The sequence below is a fragment of the Phoenix dactylifera genome, chromosome 6, assembly GCF_009389715.1.
Source record: "Phoenix dactylifera cultivar Barhee BC4 chromosome 6, palm_55x_up_171113_PBpolish2nd_filt_p, whole genome shotgun sequence".
NCBI lineage: Eukaryota > Viridiplantae > Streptophyta > Magnoliopsida > Arecales > Arecaceae > Phoenix > Phoenix dactylifera.
This window is the reverse complement of record NC_052397.1, coordinates 2,023,743-2,043,248: the sequence shown is the minus strand read 5'-3', so window position 1 is coordinate 2,043,248 and position 19,506 is coordinate 2,023,743. Positions and strand designations below refer to the sequence as shown.

At 36.9% G+C, this 19,506-nt stretch overlaps 1 protein-coding gene across 2 annotated transcripts; it reads right to left on the bottom strand.

Annotated features, from left to right (window-relative positions):
- Positions 1-1,580: 1,580 nt before the first annotated feature.
- LOC103701937 (heat shock 70 kDa protein 17) lies at positions 1,581-16,550 on the bottom strand. 2 transcript variants are annotated; one of them, XM_008784164.3, is made up of 14 exons: positions 15,491-16,550; positions 12,727-12,959; positions 11,435-11,594; positions 7,631-7,876; positions 7,374-7,510; positions 6,885-7,221; positions 6,638-6,799; positions 6,008-6,082; positions 5,821-5,921; positions 5,665-5,734; positions 3,704-3,760; positions 3,516-3,577; positions 2,425-2,497; positions 1,581-2,327 (listed from the first exon to the last, which is right to left on the bottom strand). In XM_008784164.3, the coding sequence occupies exons 1-14, from the start codon at positions 16,256-16,258 to the stop codon at positions 2,055-2,057; spliced, it is 2,754 nt and encodes a 917-aa protein (XP_008782386.2). In that variant the 5' UTR covers positions 16,259-16,550; the 3' UTR covers positions 1,581-2,054. The 2 variants fall into 2 exon arrangements, with proteins under 2 accessions (XP_008782386.2, XP_038983016.1); XM_039127088.1 differs by lacking the exons at positions 1,581-2,327; positions 2,425-2,497; positions 3,516-3,577; positions 3,704-3,760 and adding an exon at positions 3,767-5,566 and having other exon boundaries at positions 5,601-5,734.
- Positions 16,551-19,506: the final 2,956 nt, after the last annotated feature.

The following is a 19,506-nucleotide window of genomic DNA, read 5'->3' as shown; positions in this document are numbered from 1 at the left end:
GTCGCAGGCCCAATTATGTTAAGGGCCGTACCCTATTCAACACGCATTAGGAATTGACCAAGTTAAATTTTGATTGTTGGGTATACATCAACATTTAGTATTCTCAATTTTCTTCATGCCCTCAAAACATTAATTAATAGTATAATTTTTATATAATAAAATTTGTGAGAAATGTCAGAAGATATAAATATTTAAATATAAATCAGGTAAACTATCAGGTTCCAATTTGGTCTGGTTGAATTCAAAAAGTTGGGTCCCATATCCTCATGTATTCTTACATGTCTCCAGTAGGTTAGATCCGCATTGGACCTTTTTTTTTTTTTTGTGGTAAAAACAGCATTCATATAGCTCTTATATGAGTACAGCCAGCCAGATCTAAAACAATAAAATGATACAAGGGAGAAGAAATCTCAGTGGCACTCGTCCACGAGAACTCTTCCACGTACCGAGCAACGTAGGAGGCGATCCAGTCCGCAGCTCTATTCGTCTCTCGATACACTTGCGCAGCCTGAAAAGAAACCAAATCACTAATCAATCTACGAGTCTCACTACTGTCCCTGTATCAAACAACGACATTCTTTCATTAGGCCTACATCCAAACCTACAATTTTTGATGGGCCTCACCTCAGGTCTATACCTAACAATAAATTTATGGGTGCCGGGTATCTGCATGAGGTCAAGCTTCGCACGGGTCGGTGGTTATGGTAACAACCGCAGTAGGGGCCACGTGGAGCAGCATTTGATTTGAGGCAATACGCTGGCTTCACTCCTAGTTCGAAACATCCCTACCGAGTCCACTTAATTAAGTAGCACAAAATTCATTATGTTTTCCCGTGTAGAAACCACAAAATCTATGTTAGAGACGAAAAAACCCACTTCTGCCCACCAGCCAAGAGAAACTCTTACAGTGTTGTCGTCGGAAACAACCACCTCTTCTCCCGTCCATTAATAAATATTCCTTCTTCTTTAGTGCGCAGCGAGGACCCCATCACCTCCATGCCCATGCAGCACAGGCCAACCTTTATATGAACACGAATGCAGCGAATGATTCATGCTGCATAGACCTATCACCGAGAAGGCATTTTCGGCTACGGTCTGCAGTATCATTAATTCATCCACTATCCCTACACATAAAACGAATCGTAAAATTTAATGATACCCTGCCAAATCCAATTTTGAGAACATAATTAGATCTATATTTACGCGCAATTTTTCTTTCCCAAAACATTTGTCCGCTATCACACAATACAGATTGCAAAGCGCTGGAATTCAAACTACTACAGGGCTCACCCTAAATTCTTCATTATAAACTGGCACTACAACCCCCGAGTTCCACATTGGCGTCACGAAAAATGGAGGCCAACAGCCAACCACGACATGAACCGCAAGCCTGACAAAATGGAAAATAATAACTGGCATGTGCTCAGCATATTCGAAGACTCCACTCTGGTTTGCCAAAGGAGAAAGGAACATAAGGTATTATAGATGGCTTACGTTTATAAACTCTTCAAATATCATTCAAACTCACTCAATCCATTCCATTCTCAAGAAAATAGAGAAGTATATCACGGAAAACCAGATTATAAAAACCATAAGCCAATTGGATATGCACTTTGTATACTCAATAATTTTAGAAGTACAAGACAACCCCTGATTATATATGGGGATGACTAATGTAATTAGCCAAGTGGAAAAAAAAACCCAGAAATCCCATCTATTTTGCAGTCATCAAGGACAGAACCAGTCTTAACATCTAAAAATGGCAAAAATAGGATCATAGAGACGGGTTGAATCATTAACTCAAACCGGCAAACCCTGGCCTAATACTTTATGGTCAAACAAAATTGTAGGGTGCAGAAGCCATTTCAGCCTGCTTTTACTTCAATCACCACAGCCTGCTTCTACTTCAATCACCAGCAAAGCAAATTTGCTAATAAAAGAGCACAGCCACATTGGAGGTTTAAAGTCACCTGTTTATGAGATGTTCTTCAGATGCAGTCTGCCATCCCTCTAGCCATCTTTTTTTAACTTGCTGTGCATTAGCGACTGTATGATTATAACTCATCATGGGGTACAGTTTCTGTATCTGCGCCAGTGTTGGATGAATTGGCCGTATCTTGTGTAGGTTGCTCGGTCGAAGAAGCGGTCTCATCAGATTTGGAGTTTGATGCATTTGTGCTGTTCTCTTTGGGTTGCTCGGTCTGAGTAGTGGTCTCATCAGATGTGGAGTACGAGTCATTTGTGCTGTTCTCTTTGCTCACTGACTCTTCCTTTGGAGGTCTCTCAATCTTTGGTTTTGGTTTTGGAATTCTATTGACACTTGCGACCTAAATGCATGAAGGTTTATCTCTTTGGTAAGAAATGTAAAAAAAGAGGTAAACAGATACAGACTGTAATTTGTGCAGGAAAGAGAACTCTGATTACCTTATCTTGAAGTTTGGAAACCTTTATATAAACTTCAGAAGATGTGAGGGCTGGTTCGCTGAAGTCAGGAGTCCTGGAGATGCAAGTCCAACTGCCTTTGTTAGGACTAGAAAACGGAATTATCTCATTCTTTGTTTCATACATTACATATTTCACATAGGTACTAATTGCCAAAACCAGCTGAAACATGCCACGTATATCCAGTTAAATGAAATGAACAAGGGCCTCCAGGTGAGCATTGATATTTTAATTAGTTCACTTTTCAGTAACACCTTCCTCGATATGCACTCCTCACTCATCTCTCCTTCAGAAGACTTGGTCTTTGTCTCAAGTTTCCTTGTGTCAGAACAAATCAGAAATTTATAACTTTATAATGTTTGTAAGCTGCTTCTAAGGGGAAGATCAGTTGATGAGTACTACAAAAGACCGTTGTTTGTTTCTTCTTCATACCGAAACATTAATTTTTTGAGGTAAGAGTTGGCTTGATACAAGCCAATATAACCCTTGCATAACACTGCAGAAAAGAAGAGGGATGCAGAATTTGATTCTATAGTCCTTATCATTCCACAGCTCATGACAACCTTTGGTTCAACTTCCAGAGGACACAAGACAGTTGCAGGTTGGCTCGACATCATCAACAAGAAGGCCAACTTATGTTGCGATACCTATCTTCAAGTACTCCTACACTCACGTGATCCTCCCTTATATTAATATATAACTTCCACATTTAACAAATTGGAATTTATGCAGCTATCTCTGAAAATCCTGATACAGTTCCAAATACACCAACAAACATAACGGTTTCAAGTGAATTTAGGAAAACTACCTAAATGTGCAACACATCTAACTAAACATGACGACTTCAAGTGAATTTAGAAAAACTACCTAAATGTGCAACACATCTAACTAAACATGACGACTTCAAGTGAATTTAGAAAAACTATCTAAATATGCAAAACATGTCTAACTAAAACGATGACGACTTAACAGAAGATTGGACATGATTACAGAAAAAGACAGTATTTTCATTCAGAAAAAGAACAAGCATTGTCAATATATCAATCATCATAGAGATTTAGGGTACAGCATACTTCTTTTGTAGGGCCTCTTTCTCTTCCAACCAACTTTTGAATCTGTCAGCTTCACTCAGAACCTAGATGTGAAATTATCCAATGCACTTTTAGTTAACGCTTGTCAAGAATAAATGGATAACTTGCTATAAAGTATCCACTGACTACATCAGATAGTAGATATTATATGTAATGCTCAAAGAACAAACCTCATCTATTCTAGCTTTGGGAAGCCACGGTTTACTTGTCTCCCATTTGTTTACTATCTGCAGGAGTTCCAAAGAAAAAAATCAATGCAGCAGCACTGTTTAATTGAAACCAAGTCTAGCCATGAACAGATCAGTAATCCACTGCTGTTGTTGAAAAGGTCCTCCATAGTAAATAAATAATTGAATCAATAACAATCAGTTTTCCACATCAAGCAGCGAGAATATTCTGCTCAGAAAAATTGCTTTTCTAGGTAAAAAGCTAGATCAGGCATTAAAAAAAAAAACTCATAACTATAGTCATATAAAGAAACAAATATTCTCGCATAAGTAGGATGAAAAAGTAACATAACAAGTTGCATACACAGTAAATGAAATGCTTTGAAAACAACTTGTCAAACAGGAAACTGTGAAGCAATTATAAGACAGTTTGCATGTACGCAAGTTTTGCTGCAGTCCTAGCAAGCATGTAACTTGTAAATTCAGAATTTGTCATTCCTGGAACTTCTGATGATATTAAGGTACCAGTATTTAACACATTGCATCATACTACTAAGAATGTGCCAATATCTCACAGCCACAACAAATCTCTTGTTATCTTAAGGGCGAGTATCAACATAGTACAGTATAGATTAGAATTGCCCCGTATACTAGTGTATCAACCAGAACAGTACAGTTCATAACATTATATTACATGGCAGCTGTTGATATTCAAGAGGAAAACCCCTTTTCTGTGGAATATGTTTTCTTGTTGCTTTTGTCGGTATAAGTATAGCATGTGTACAAAATGGTTTCTTTTTCCCTTCTAGAAATAGCTATGCATATCAAAAAGGTTTCATATGGATGATGTGCATATAGACCAAAAGTATATTCTAATTACTAGTCCCATCTATCCATCACCACAGAATCATCTGAATTAGTCTATGCATTACAAGTAAATAAAGTTATGTTGATGCACTTTTCCAACCGTACATTAACAGGGTGGCTTGCCAAGCATAATGAAGTTGCACTGTTCAAGCATCATTCCAATCTCTGACCCATACAAGGGCATTAAATGATGCTTTCAACCTTCCCTATGCAATCTTTGCATAGTTTTTCCGATATTTACCAACACTATGCACGCTGATCATGATTATGTCCAATTTCAGGACACTGAATAAGAGAGATAAGCAAGTCTTCTCCATCCTTCTGGTCATTTTTTAAGATGAGCATTATTCAACATAGGGAGAATCTCAAACTAAATCTGATGTCCAACATCTAACATGGATTACATTCTTAATAGAAGACGAGGAGATTTAAACAACTAGAATACCTATTTGAAGGCACAAGTTTGATCTCATTGCTCTAGCATGCGCATGAGAATTGGAAAGCTCATCAATAGAATAAGGTCATTCTTATAATATTATGTGTCAATCTTGAGCACATAGTAGACATAAATGTATTTCTCAAAGGAGTATTTGTGAGTTAAACCACAACTAAATTTTCATTAAAAAAATCAGTTGTTTCTTTCTAAACCATTCCCGGTGCTACCACTGATATATATGTGCCTTTACTCAATAGATTAAATTAAAACTTTAGATTTTGTCTGATTTTGTATAGCATACATGTACAAGTCTGATTCGTGAATGCTAGTCATCAGCCAAGTCGACAGACAAGCTTTTGGATCTGGTATTTTCAATCTACTTACATATCTTGTTCCCGTCATATTGCATATCAATAGAAACTTCCTTTAAGTTATCTTACAACTTATACACAGATCTTTGCTATTACTCTGCAAACCTTTCACACAAGTCCAAGGCCCACTAGATAAAGTAGTAATCTGAATAGGAGCACAAATTCTAACCAATGACACCTATATATATATATATATATATATATATATATATATATATATATATATCATTGACTAGAAAGACTTGCACCTGTAGCTCCTCAAAACACATAATTCCAATACGAGTACATACCTTTTGCAGCTCATCAAGGTATATTCGAGCATGTTCAGAAGCAACTGGTCGTGCAGTTAACTCACTCAATCTGGTAACAGATTTCAAGCATTTAGTTGCTAATTCCAAGCCTGTCCTGTCCAACCAAGGTCAAAATTCTTCAACTCATAAAATTACCTGAAAAATATTGGGTCACCAATGGCTTTGAGTGACTCAAGGCGCTCTTTGAACTCACTTGCTGGAGCATCTTCACCATCAGTATACAACCATTCTTGAACCTGGAGTCCTCGATTTCATGAACTCAAAAGTTTAAAAAAAAAAAGACTAGCTGATATGGTTTATGAAGTTTACGATCAAATCTCACCTCACTAAGTTTCTCCACAAAGGACTGACGCTCATGTTCTGTTGAAACTTTCTCTATCTCCACATTATCCTCAATCTGCCATTATACATCTGATCATATTAAGGAGAAGATATATTGCTGATAAACCAAATAGAATTTTAAGAGACAAAACCCACGAATTGACGAAATAAGATAAAAAGAAAAGCAGCATGCCAGGAACCGAACTAAATTCGAAGAGCTGAATTCTCAGTTATTTAGCAAGACGCCTCCGAAGAAATTCTAGTTGTTAAACACGAAAAGCACATGTTATTTTAAAACTGCAGCTAAATTTGAAGGAGATGTTACCAGAAATGCTCACAACTTCGAAAATTCATAGAGAAACCACTTGGTCTCAAAATCAATGAGATCAAACAACAACAATTAGCAGAAAGAATGCTGTACAGCGATCAAAGTTTTAAAAATTACAGTAGATCACACGACTGATTGGAAATAGCAGACAGTACAAAACAGAAACAGAGCTCATATGATTTGAGTGGGAAAAGCAGCAATACAAATATTGTTGTCAATCTGAAGACAACTTGAGAGTTTGCATATGTCTGCAGAAGTCCAACATCACAATGTTACGCATCAGTCTAAAAGAAAATAACAGACCTTTTCTCTTGTAGAATAAATATATGCCTCCAGGTTATTCTTGAGTTCTGCAGTTCTTTTTCTTTCAGCATCCTTTTTGTCAAGCGCCTCTAATCTTAGTTTGGCTTCAGAAAACAAATCCCTTGAAAGTATTGCCCCAGGGCCAGCTGATTTCTCCACTATCTACATGACATGAAATCACTTCAATTAAGTTCAGATTTCTAAGATGCTTCAAGAAAACTAGAAAAAACCATCACTCAAGATGTACCTTCAGTGGAACCCTAAAGGTTCTCTTTTTAAATATCTTTTCTGTTATAATATCTGCACTACCCTGCTCATCTATGGTGGAGTTGGAGTTATTGGTACCATTCTCAGCATCCAAGCTTTCCTTGTTGACTTCTGAACTGTTTTCCGGGCTTGCTTCAGCGGATATGTTGAGATTACTGATAACATTAGTTTCGATTGTCTTGTTTCTCTTAGGAACTTCTACCCATTCAGATATCTCAATCACTGCATCCGCTCGATCAAGAGAAATAACTCCACTCCTGCTCAGAGAAAAATGTAGATTTGCTTTGATGGGGGCAGAGAGGTTGCGCGTTGAATACCTAAAAAGAACAAGGAAAAGTCAGAAGATTTTATTTGCAATGATAAGCATTAGAAAACAGTATTTGCATATCAAACATTAATGTCCTAATAGCTAAATAAAGCATGTCAATGCTCCTAGCAGTTTGATTAAATAGCCAAATCAATATCTTACTTCTCACTGGCTTCTGTCAGACCAGATACTGAATAATGAGCAAACTTATTAGAAGAAACTCCTGGAGGCAATTCATTCACTTTTTCATAACTTAGAAAAGCTTCAAAGTCCTTGTTATGTTTGATAGACCTGAACATCTGTCCAGTGAAAAAGACACCAGTTATCAAGAAAGGTAGTGCCAACAAATTTGTTACATTGAACAAGCCTGATTTTAACTCATTGCAAGGATTAAAAAAAGAAAAAGACTATGCACGCACCTTGCTAGGCATTTTCTTCATTCGTGGTACAAGTAAAAGATCAGTGTTTTCATCTTTCACAAGATCTGGGCCATCTAATTCAAGTACAAAGCCATAAGAAGAGCCATCAATCATTCCTAGCTTACGGTTTAGCTTGATGCCATCACTCAAATTTGCAGCATGCAGTGATGCCCCGAGAGCTATTGCTTCATCAGCATCGAGATGTTTGTCCAGATCTTTCCTTCCAAGAAACTCCTGGAGCTTAGCCTGCATGAAACAGTACAGAACAATTTTTCACTACAACATGTGGTATCATTAGCCTCGAAACTTCTGTACAATGTAATGATGAGTTTGATGCACAAAGGCACCAACTATAAAAAATATGTGTATACATTCAACAGAGAACATTTAACCTAGACATGTGACCACACATGGACCACCATTCACTTAGATTCCTTTCAACTTCACAACTGACAAAAGAAATTTCAAATTTTTCAAGATGATGCAACTACAGCAAAGAGTAACAAACAAAATTATTAAATAAAATAATCAGCAAACTATTTCTATACATATGAGTTCAGGATGAGTAGATGTATAACCATCTGTGGAAAGAAAAATTTAAGACAAATAACAACAGGAAAATAAATCTTTTTTCATGACATGTTAGCAAATAAGGACTTATCCATATGTTGTTACAAATAATTATCATGCATTGTCAAAGAAAATATGATTGGTCAGAGACTCAGAATACTATAAAATAGAGTGCACTCATGAACTATGAGATTCAGTAAACAGAAAAGTATCATACAAGAATTCAACAACAGGGACATGGTGTGAAGAAGAACATCCCAACATTCCTTAATAAGGATTATTGGCTATATAGTTATTTATCATAAAGTAAGTAACAAGGCCTGATCCATTTATTAAACACATAAGTATCATACCAAAATACAGCCATAGGGATGTGGTGCAAAGAGGAACATCCCAACATTCCTTAGTAAGGATTATTGGTTATAAAGTTATTTATCATAAAGTAAGTAACAGGCCCTAATTCATTTACCATTCATCCCTGTCAAAAGGTCAATTCCTTATCTCAAGCTTCATGAATAATGTCTGACGACCCACGGTGTCTTCATTTCATAGTTTGACATTTTTTTCCAACCAGCTTTAAACCCTTTATACAAGATCATGACTAATGAGATTTTTCATATAAATTATTTTAGACAAACCCTGAGCATATTAAATGCCACCAAAGCCATAAAATGACTAAAATTCTGCTAATAAATAATTAAAGCAGAAAGCAACACATATTTCAACAAAGATGGTTCTGTTTTGAGAAATAAAAGCAGACAGAACTGACTGCAAATTATAGGAAACGAATGGATACAAATTGCTAAAAATAAGTTGATAGTTAGAATAGCAACTAAATGGTTGGTTTCAACAAAGAAGTTAACAGAAGTCAGTGATACATGTAAAAACTACTTTAATGGTTCTATAAACTAACCACAACTTATGTCATGAGGGGTTCAATCACTACACATCCAAGTAAGCCCTGTCAAATTTATAACCATATGCTAATAGCAAGCTTGTAGCTTTATAGGCAGGTGTTAGGAGAGAAGATATACTGTAAAGGTTAGTCAAGTTATAAGGTTGGGAAATGACAATTACCAAGTCAACATTTGCAAAATAGAAACAAACCACCCGGTGGGCATCCTATACGAAGTTTCTAGGATGATCATACATAGTTTCTTCATTATTTTATAATTTACCATGTTTATTAAGTGAAATTAAATTATAAGTCACAAGTATAACTAAAAATATATAATATTTTTAATTTTTAACAAAGTGTAAATCCATCTTATATAATTTGTGGTAATGAATTAGGTGGTTTATAACATGTGGTTGTCAAACTTGCAGAAATGGATTCAAGAATAAGGACACAGATGCTAACATTGGTCGGGGCCATGGTGGAATGATCTTAGGCCAACATCATTGAAGATGGATGTGGTGTGATGCAATGGAGGGGGGCAGGTGACAAGATTGAAGCAGTATTTGACTGGTTGTTACCAAATGTGGTTGCATGAAAGAAATGTTCACAAGAAATTCGACAATCAATGAACAAATACTTTCATGACTTTCAGGAAGGCACCAAAAAAGAGCAGAGAAACAGACGGAGATTGATCGTCGAATAGCTGAGCCACTATCATATCTCTCAAAGAGTTTGAATGATGAATGATGGAGGAAGGAGGATAGTAGGCACAGAGCACAGTTTAAGCCATCAGTACAAGGTAGGCTCTGGTTTTGAGTCTATCAAGGTAGATCCAGGCTACAAAAGGAGGCAGTTGGTGAGTGAGATTGCTGAAAAGGAAGGCAGCTGAATAGCATCTATATTTGAGGCTTTTATAAGCAAGATAGGAAAGAAGCCTAGGGATATAGTAGGCCACCATTCATAACTTAGATCCACATGCCTTACTCAAGGTAGACTCAAAGCAATAAAGGATTGATTCCATTCTCGTCAAGGATAAGAAAATTGACATTTGAAAATTATTGCCTCTTGGTTGCACTACAACCACATCCATGCAAATGCCGCAGACAACAGCTACTACCGTTCTGCCATCAGCTCCACCCAGAAAGTCAGTCAGGGTGTTGTTAGAAGAATGGTAGTGGCTCCAAAAACCTGGTCAGGATGTACCTGCTCCAATAGCCTCAGGATACCTAGATTAAAAAATCCAATGACTTTCTTGAAGTGGATTCTAAGGACTCGAACTAACATATTAGAGTTCCATTGAAAGTAAGAGATTTCTTTTTCTTAAGCATATGCTTTGATTTTGGAAGGATACAAAGAAAACTTTTGAGGCCACAAACTATATAGAAGAATTGTTGAAGCAATAATTCTGGGAAGCACATTTACCAAAGAGTAATTTGACAAAAGTGACACTACAATAGCTCCGAAAATACCCTTTTGACTTCTGGAGGATTAGATAATTTAGATTCTCAAGCATCAACAGACAATTGTTGAAGTAATCAAACTCCCCTATCAGGGGCTATACAATTTGATCTCATTCTCAAATCACTTTCAGTAGTGGCGTCCCTGCGAACTTGGACTGTATCTGCTCTCACTTAGAATAGATGCAATATGTTGCCACATGCAAGGCAGCCAATGGTGTAAAAAAAAGGAATACCCAATTTTCAATAAGAATCTTCAACATCAATGCATTTGACAAGCCATTACATCTTGTTATTATATTGGGGCGGAGGTAGGTTATCTTTTAGAAAATAATTGTTAATCTTTTTCATTCTGAGGTACTCTCATCCACTATCATCTTGCCAGCAGTTAGAACACTTCATACTTTAGGCCTTTAATGTGATTGGACTTCACTGCTTTCTTAAAATATTGACTATATAACAACTGCTCTAACATGATGCACTTGACAAAAGCTATTAAGCATAGGAATTCAAATATAAAGATGAAGGCACACCTATGAAGACAAAACACATACAAAAATGATATCTATCCCTGAGCATCTCACTTCAAAAGTAATTCTACATCTACATAGTTTTACAAAATTACAATAACTACTAAGTGATTAACTTTCTTCTAATATTATAAGAAAAAGTTAGAGTTTTGCTTGCTGGTTACACCATATGATTCAAGCTTACCAAAGGACAAAAACAAAGGTTCTTTAATATATGTATTATCTAACCAACTAAGATATGATGGCAAACAAACTCAGCTACAGATGATGAGGTCAATACAAAATGCAGGCAAAGCATTTGTGAGAACAGCAGTTTATAGTTCAAAGAAGAAAAGTGAAAAAAAATGACCTGTAATTTTGGCACACGAGTTGCTCCACCTATCAGCTCTACTGCATAAATATCATCTATCTTTAAGCCTGAACCTCTGAGCATTTCTTTTACAGGAACCAAAGCCTGTTCCCACAAGTCCCCACAAAGTTCTTCAAATTTCTCACGTGTTATTGTGCTTCTGGGATAGGAAAAGGTACAAGAAATCTATGAGAATCGATTAGTAATGACGGACACAGAATTGGCATTATTTGGTTTTGTGCAAAACTACAGCAAAATTCAAGAAGAAGATATCGAAAGAAGAAACAAACACTAGAGGAAAAGAGCATAGACCCATCCAAAATCTTTTGAAAGTCTCATATATTTTCACAACAATTTAGGAAGAGAATAATGATTATACATTTATTCAATAGAGTTTAATTATTGTAAAGCAGAAAGGGAAAATCATGTTGTCTTGTGAAAGAATAAGACTATTTCATTGCAAAAAAGAGAAAGGAAAAGTTTGTGAGGGAAGAATCTTTTTTCTATTGTTTGGTGGTAAAAAGAAAATCCAGGAAGACAGAATCAAAGATAAGCCTAAAATTTTCCCTTTTCAAGAGGTAGTGATTTTGAAAGCAATATTAAACATAAGCAAGAGGCGTAAGATAACCATGTCATAACCACTTTCTCAACATCTTTCTTTGCAATTTTATTAGATTACCCAGACATGAGAAAATACTCGATTTTCTTTTCTTTTCTCTTGCTAATTTTTCTCTCTTTTCTTTCACTTTCTTTGCAACCAAATGGAGCCTTACAGTTTTGATCAGTTGCTTGAGGGAAATGTGTTCATAGTGGTCAATCTAATATTGCATAGATGTTCCTTACAACAAAGGAAAAGGCTTTAAGTAAAGGATAATTTGTTTGGTTTTGTAGTTAAAATTCATATTTTCCACAATTTTCAAATTTAAAACCCTCCAAAAGAAATCTAAAATAATAGCCACCTAGTGATAACAAAGAATCAGACCATACAAGTTGGTATACATGAAAGGTCACTCTCAGCTTTACTTATGTGTAAACAGGGAGCAATTAAGCATAGTTTATACAATTAGAATAAAATATGAGAAAAGCTACATAAGCATGGTACATAAAAAGCGTACTAGTGATGGTGATCATCAGGAACCACGGTGTGAGGATAAAACTTGGTACAGATGAACAATAGAAGAAAGGCAGGATAAAGTGTTATGAAAAGACATTCAGATGAGCAGCTGCAAAAACTCTCATGCATAAACAATATATATGATATTCCTTGTTGTCAAATTTGGTGATGATTATACCTGAAATCACGATCATCATACAGAGATTCAACAGATATTGGTGCCACTGTATTGGCACTTAAAATTTCTTTTGTACGCTTCACCTGTTTCTTCAATTTAGCCATTGCTTTAGCAGACTTCCTCACCTCAACTCCGTTTCCTACTTGCTTATTAAACTCATCAGCAAAATACTCAATCAAACGAAATTCCATATCTTGGCCGCCAAGTTTAGCATTCCATTTAACATCCTTGACCTGTCAGAAGTAACTTACTATTATCACAGTAACAAAATTTGGTGCAGAAACAAATAAAAAAGCTTAATACAAAAATCAGTGTATTTGCTCCACATATGATGAAGGTTAGGTCTAGGAGTTTATATACTTATTAGCCTGCAGTCTAACACATGGGAGTGGATGAACAAGAAACGTAATTAGCATGGAATTGGAAGATAAGATTCAAAATAGATGCTTCTCAAAGAAACCAAATTGCCAATGCTTATAAGGTAAATAATAGCAAGATGAGATGTAGACAGCTAGCAGATAACACACACACACACACCCCAACACGCATGCATGCACAGAAAAGACATGCAAATAGCTGATCAATGAGCAAATAATCTGATCTCTAACTATGGTAAATTTTCAATTAGATAAGGCACGCACACAAATATAATTACATACAAATAACTGATTAGTAAGCAAATCATCTGATCTCTAAATATGGTATATTTTTGTACTTAGCTTCCCACATATTCTCTTCTTTCCATATTACTTTTTACATCTGGAGGCTGATGAGGAAAGCAAAGTGGGCACTCTGTCAGGAATGCTTGCCATTAATGGGACTTTGGAAGGCATTTTGACCTTTGATCAGCTACAAATAAATAGGCTTCGGTTGTTAGACGAGTCAGCCCCGCCAAAATCATGTCCAGTTAGAAGACTAATGGCATCATCTGAAACACCACCTCAACACTACTTGCTTATCAAAGGGTTTCACATCTCATATTACTGAATTTACGAACAGACTCAATTCATGTCTGAAATTTTGACGGTTAACTAAACCGATCGCACTGCGACACCCATGCTTGAGTTTACGGATCTCAACAAAATGAGAAGCCACTCAAATCAGCACAACCCTTAGTCTTAGCAGTTATTACTCATCATGACCATAACAGGTACATGCAACACAATCTTGAGCCTCTGTTGACTTTTTCCTGCCCTTCTATATCCTGGCAGACCAGTCAATACCTTTATAGCAGCCCAAGATGTAAGAGCTTGCTATCTTTTTCATCTCTTTAATTCCAATGAAGCTAGAAGAACAGTCCTACAATCTCTGTATTTACTTCGCAATTGTCCAGTGCATCAATATATGGACCAAAATTGTCTAGTATTTTCCCCCTTTTTTTATTCCAGTTGTCATCAAAACATGTTTCCAGCATAGGTCTACAATATCAAAATGAGACTCCATTAATCTTAAGTAGTCGGTTCAACCAGTACTGAATCCTATTAGGTGAAGGAAAAAAGACAGGTATTCTTGATTGTCATTGAGGTCCTTGTATGGCTACGATCCTCTCACTTTGTTGATGTTGAGTCAATGGAAGAGTGAAGACTCCTTCAAAAGACTTCAACTTCGATAGCAACTCAAGAGGTTTAATAATAGTAGCGATTAACCAATCTGTAGATTTCCCTTACCAGCTTCCATTCATTACAATTACTACAAGAAAAATACTAAATATGTTATGCTTTCTAACATATAGTTTTGATGTTCCTTCTAGCCATACATCAAGAAATAATTTAATTCTACAAACTCGACAGCAACATCATATTAGTTTCCTCTTTAAAACCCTTTTAAGTTTTAAACCCGTCTGAAGTTCAGCATAGTCACCAACAAACACACTATCTTCGGCCTTAAACTCAAGAACCTTGGACTTACCTCTTAAACAAATAGCTACATCCCTAATTATTTATTAACTCTATATGGCACAGATATTCCATGTCATTTTACTAATTTTGCTTTCAAAGGCCATATTTGAGTCCTCTCCATGGAAACACAAAAAGATAGAAACATTAATATAATGCATTTATAAATTAATTTAAATATATGCTCTTGCATCTTGCACAGATGTCGACAACCTAATTTACTTATTTGCATAGAGATACATTACACCTAGCAGGCAAAAGTATACTATATGAACAACATTGCCGGACAAGATGCTGGGAGAATAATAAGGGGGGGTTTAGATATCATATACTTTACTACTAAGCACTCATTGCCACACCGTAAATATGTCTTGCATCCAAAACCAAAATATTGGTTATGGACTTTGTGTTAGACACTCTAGAATTAGTCGTGCCACATAAGTTCTACTGATAATATAAAACATGAAGATCATTACATATCACAACATTTTATCATCATTCACGGATATGTTCTATGTCCACAAGCACAAGAAATTTGGTTAGTCATGAGCCTCCATCTGAAGCAAAATAAAAAATAGCAATTCATGCAGAAATAATTATCAAAAAAAGTATCAAATGGGTTTTTATGCGTTACTTAGCTCGGTCATTTTTTGTTGTTAGAGAGAAACATTCATTAGAATAGTAAACATATTCCTAGTTTGAAAGATATTTCATAAATAAGTTACTCATCAGCATTTGAATTGTTAATATGAAGTTTCCTTAGCTAACTACACAAACTATACAAAAAGCATCCAAACAAGAAGCAACGTATTCACAAATAGTGCAAAACTAATAGCAAAAATTAGCACTTCTTTCTGGCGAAGGCTTACCTGGAACTGGTTAACAGATATGGTCTTCCCAAATTCCTTTGCATTGTATGCCGAGAAGTAAACCAGGGCAGCATAAGTACTACTTGAGCCCATATCATAAAATATGACATGCCGGGACTCGTTCGAAAAATTCTTATCAATCCCATACTGCAAAGCAGCACCAGCATGCTCGTTGATGAGAGACAACACGTTGATCCCCGCAAGCTGCGCCGCGTCAAGCACTCCCCTCCGCTCCGCCTGCCCAAAATACGGCGGCACGGAGATCACGGCATCCTTCACCGGAATCCCCGCGTGCAACTCAGCCAAGCTCATCCCATAACTAAGGACCATCGCAAGCAACTCCTCCGCCGTGTAGACGGTGAGGCCGTCATCGATCCTGATTCCAACTGCCCCTCTGGAATCCTCCACTAAACTATAGGGGAGGTAGAGGGAATCGACGAGATCTTTGACGTGCTTGTACGGCTTCCCAATCATGTCCCTCACCTGGGAGTAGACCTTGTCGGGGTACCGCGCCGCGATCCCGGCGGCCTCCTCGCCGACGAGACGATTACCGCCATTGAAGGCGACGAGGGCCGGGGACTTCCGCTTGGACATCTCGTTGATAGCGATGGAGATCGGGCTCTGGCCGGGCTTTAGGTTCACCACTGCCACCTTCATCCATTCGGAGCCGAGATCTATGCTCGCGACGGCCGATTCCGAGGGGATCGCCAAGAAAGAAAGGATCGAGAGTAAGGCCAAAAGAAGCCGGATTTTGGTTCCAGATCTCATGTTCTTGACGGAGATCTGAAACCCTAGATCAGGAATTCTTGCTGGATATCGTAATGAAGAACAAGATTAGAAGCTCGATCGATGCGAATGGGGAAGGAATTCCGACATTCGAGCCCTGGGAGAGCTAGGGTTTTCGAAATTTAGGGTTAGGGCTTTGGCTTTCGATCCGGAAAAAGGTAATGGAGCTTGGGAGAAGAGAGGAGGGGAGAACCGAGAGTCCCAGAATGGGAGGGAAACGGAGAAGAGGTCTCGGAAGTTCCTCGTTTATTTGGTTTTATTTTTCAGCAGAATAATGGGATTTTTATCGTGAGGCATTTATAGGTGAACGGGAAAATAGAATAACTACATGGCAAAGGTGATTTTAGCCAATTAAATGGTGCCACGTACTGACATGGACACGTGGCGGGATTTGGTGGGTCTCGTGCGTTGGGAGAGCGAGAGTCGTGGATGGTGCCCCCTCGAGCGGTGCGTGTTGCGTCCGCTGCCCGGTAGAAAATTTTCCTTGGCTGTCGGCTGAGCGTTGTGCACGTCATACTTTACGATTAGCATCAAGGTTTTGATGTCAGCCCCATGGTTCCAAGGATGGGGCAGTTGGCCGGGTAAACGGAAGAAGCGTGCCGGACGTGTCGAGCATTATGTCATTGACGTCGACTAGATGATCTGGGCCGTCCACGTAATCAGAGTATGTGTTATGCACGGATGAGATTAGTCCATGTCTCGGTTTAAACGCCTTGCCGTCTCCATCGGTCTCCAAACTGGGCCGGGGAGTCGACGGGCCGACCTAGCTTGGTTTGTTGTTTGAGCAATGATTCGTGACGAACTTGAAACTGAAACCTGGACTTCAGTCGCACAAATGGGCCATCACGATATCATCAATTTGATGCACATAAAGTCCAATTTATTATTGTAGTTTTTTCACCGATGCGCGACGGATACTGGGCGCGGACTGTATTCTCTTGGAGAGGAACTCAACCACAGTCATCGAGTAGGTCCGAGGTCGAGGATGCGCGATTGAGAAGTGGTCACTGCTTCACGACATCCGCCGCCTACTAGGGGAGTCTGGCTCCTACCTGGCCACACGTATTTATCGAAAGGCAAACGGTGTTGCTGACTGAGTTGCCTCCTTTGCGGCTCATTACTCATAAGATTTTATTTGGATAGATCACGAGTCTATGCTGGAATCTTTTTATAGCTTTTTATTTTCTGATCTTATTGGCCGCATTCACATTCATCATCGGATGTGAGCCGCTATTGTATAAAAAAAAAAAAAAAAGAAAAAAAAAAGGTGTGCCCCATTGAGGCCACCTAGCACAAGAGAATTGGTACCACTTATTGTCATCGGTGTCGTACGTGCATAAGAGGAGAGTTAAGCCATAGGCTATTGCGTTTTATGGATGATGTTTAACGAGACATTGGTGAGAATGCTGTTTTACATTTCAGTGTGTTATATACATGGGAGGTTTGAGGATTTCATTGCAACATTACCAAGAGCTGCTCTTGGATATCAAGGCGAAAGGGAAACTAACTTTCCACTTTAAAGGGACATAAAACTGCATTAAGACCACCTCCGAGGGGGCGCAGTTACCTGTAATAACACTAAAGCCCTGTTTGGGGGAGCTGTTGGCAGTAGAGCTGTTGGAAGTAGAGCTGTTGGAAGTAGAGCTGTCTGAAGTAGAGCTGTTATAAAAAGCTGTTTGTTGTTTGGTAACCACATTCGTAAAGTGCTGTGGTACTTTGTTTTGTGTTTGGTAAACAAACTGAGAAAGTACTTTTATATGACAAAATTACCATAAAGGATATTGCATAGTATTATACAACACAACATAATAAAACATAACATAAATTAATACATAAATATACGATATAGTATAATATTATTGTAATACAAAATAATATTATGTTAATATAGCATAATAGTAATATAATTATCAGAGTAAATTAATATTTGGTAATATAACATAATATTAAATTATTTAACATAACATATTAATGTATTATGATATAATGTAATATATATTATATTTATAGTATAATACAATAATAAAAGTATAAAATATTATAATTATTAGTATAAATTAATTTCTCATAATATAACATAATATTAAATTATTTAAAATAACATATTAATGTATTATAATGTAATGTAATATAATACAATATTTATAGTATAATACAATAATAAAGGTAAAAAATATTATAATTATTAGTATAATTAATTTTTCATAATATAACATAATATTAAATTATTTAACATAACATATTAATGTATTATGATATAATATAATATGATATTATATTTATAGTATAATACAAAAATAAAGGTATAAAATATTATAATTATTAGTATAAATTAATTTTCCATAATATAACATAATATTAAATTATTTAACATAACATATTAATGTATTATGATATAATATAATATGATATTATATTTATAGTATAATACAAAAATAAAGGTATAAACTATTATAATTATTAGTAAAAAATAATTTTCCATAATAAATTTTCATAATTTTTCTAAAATTAATTTCCTGCGGTCCAGGGGCACTTCTTCGTGGTCCACGCTCGAGGAGGACCTCAGCGTGGGCCGCGAGGTTGATGATAAAAAAAAAACAATAGATTGATTTTGGAAGGTATGGAAAAGGATTAAATTTTTTTTTTCTAAAATGTGGTTCAAGAGATGCATACAAAAATTGAAAAGAAAAATACCTTTTCTTACGGAAGGGAGTCTGACGGCTTGGGTTCTTGGCTCCAGCAGATTTTTAGGTTCATACAGGAATAAACTATGTAATTATGTTATTTTAATATGGGCATTTTTGTCAAAAATACAGTTCTCCGAAAAAGCTGAAACAGCTTCCTCCCAAAAGCTCCAAATTGGAGCTTCCTCCCAAAAGCTGTTTTCAGCTTCCCGCAAAAGCTGAAACAGCTTTTTGAAAAATTTACCAAACACAGTTTTTCATCTAAAAGTACTTTTGGAGGGCCAGAAAGTGCTTTCTGGCCCTCCAAAAGCTCCCCCAAACAGGGCCTAAGCAGTGTTGTCCAAGTTCAGGTTGTAGATATGTGATAGTGGCCGAGTTTGCAGTGCTGCATGATTAGGCTGCTCCGAGAGCGCTTTCCCTGTTTTCCAGATAATACTATCTAAGCAAGACATCTAAGTATAATTGGGCCTGTGAATGCATCCCCACTGTCTATAGTTGAAATGCCATATAACAATACATTAGGGAAACTAGTAATTTAGAGCTCGG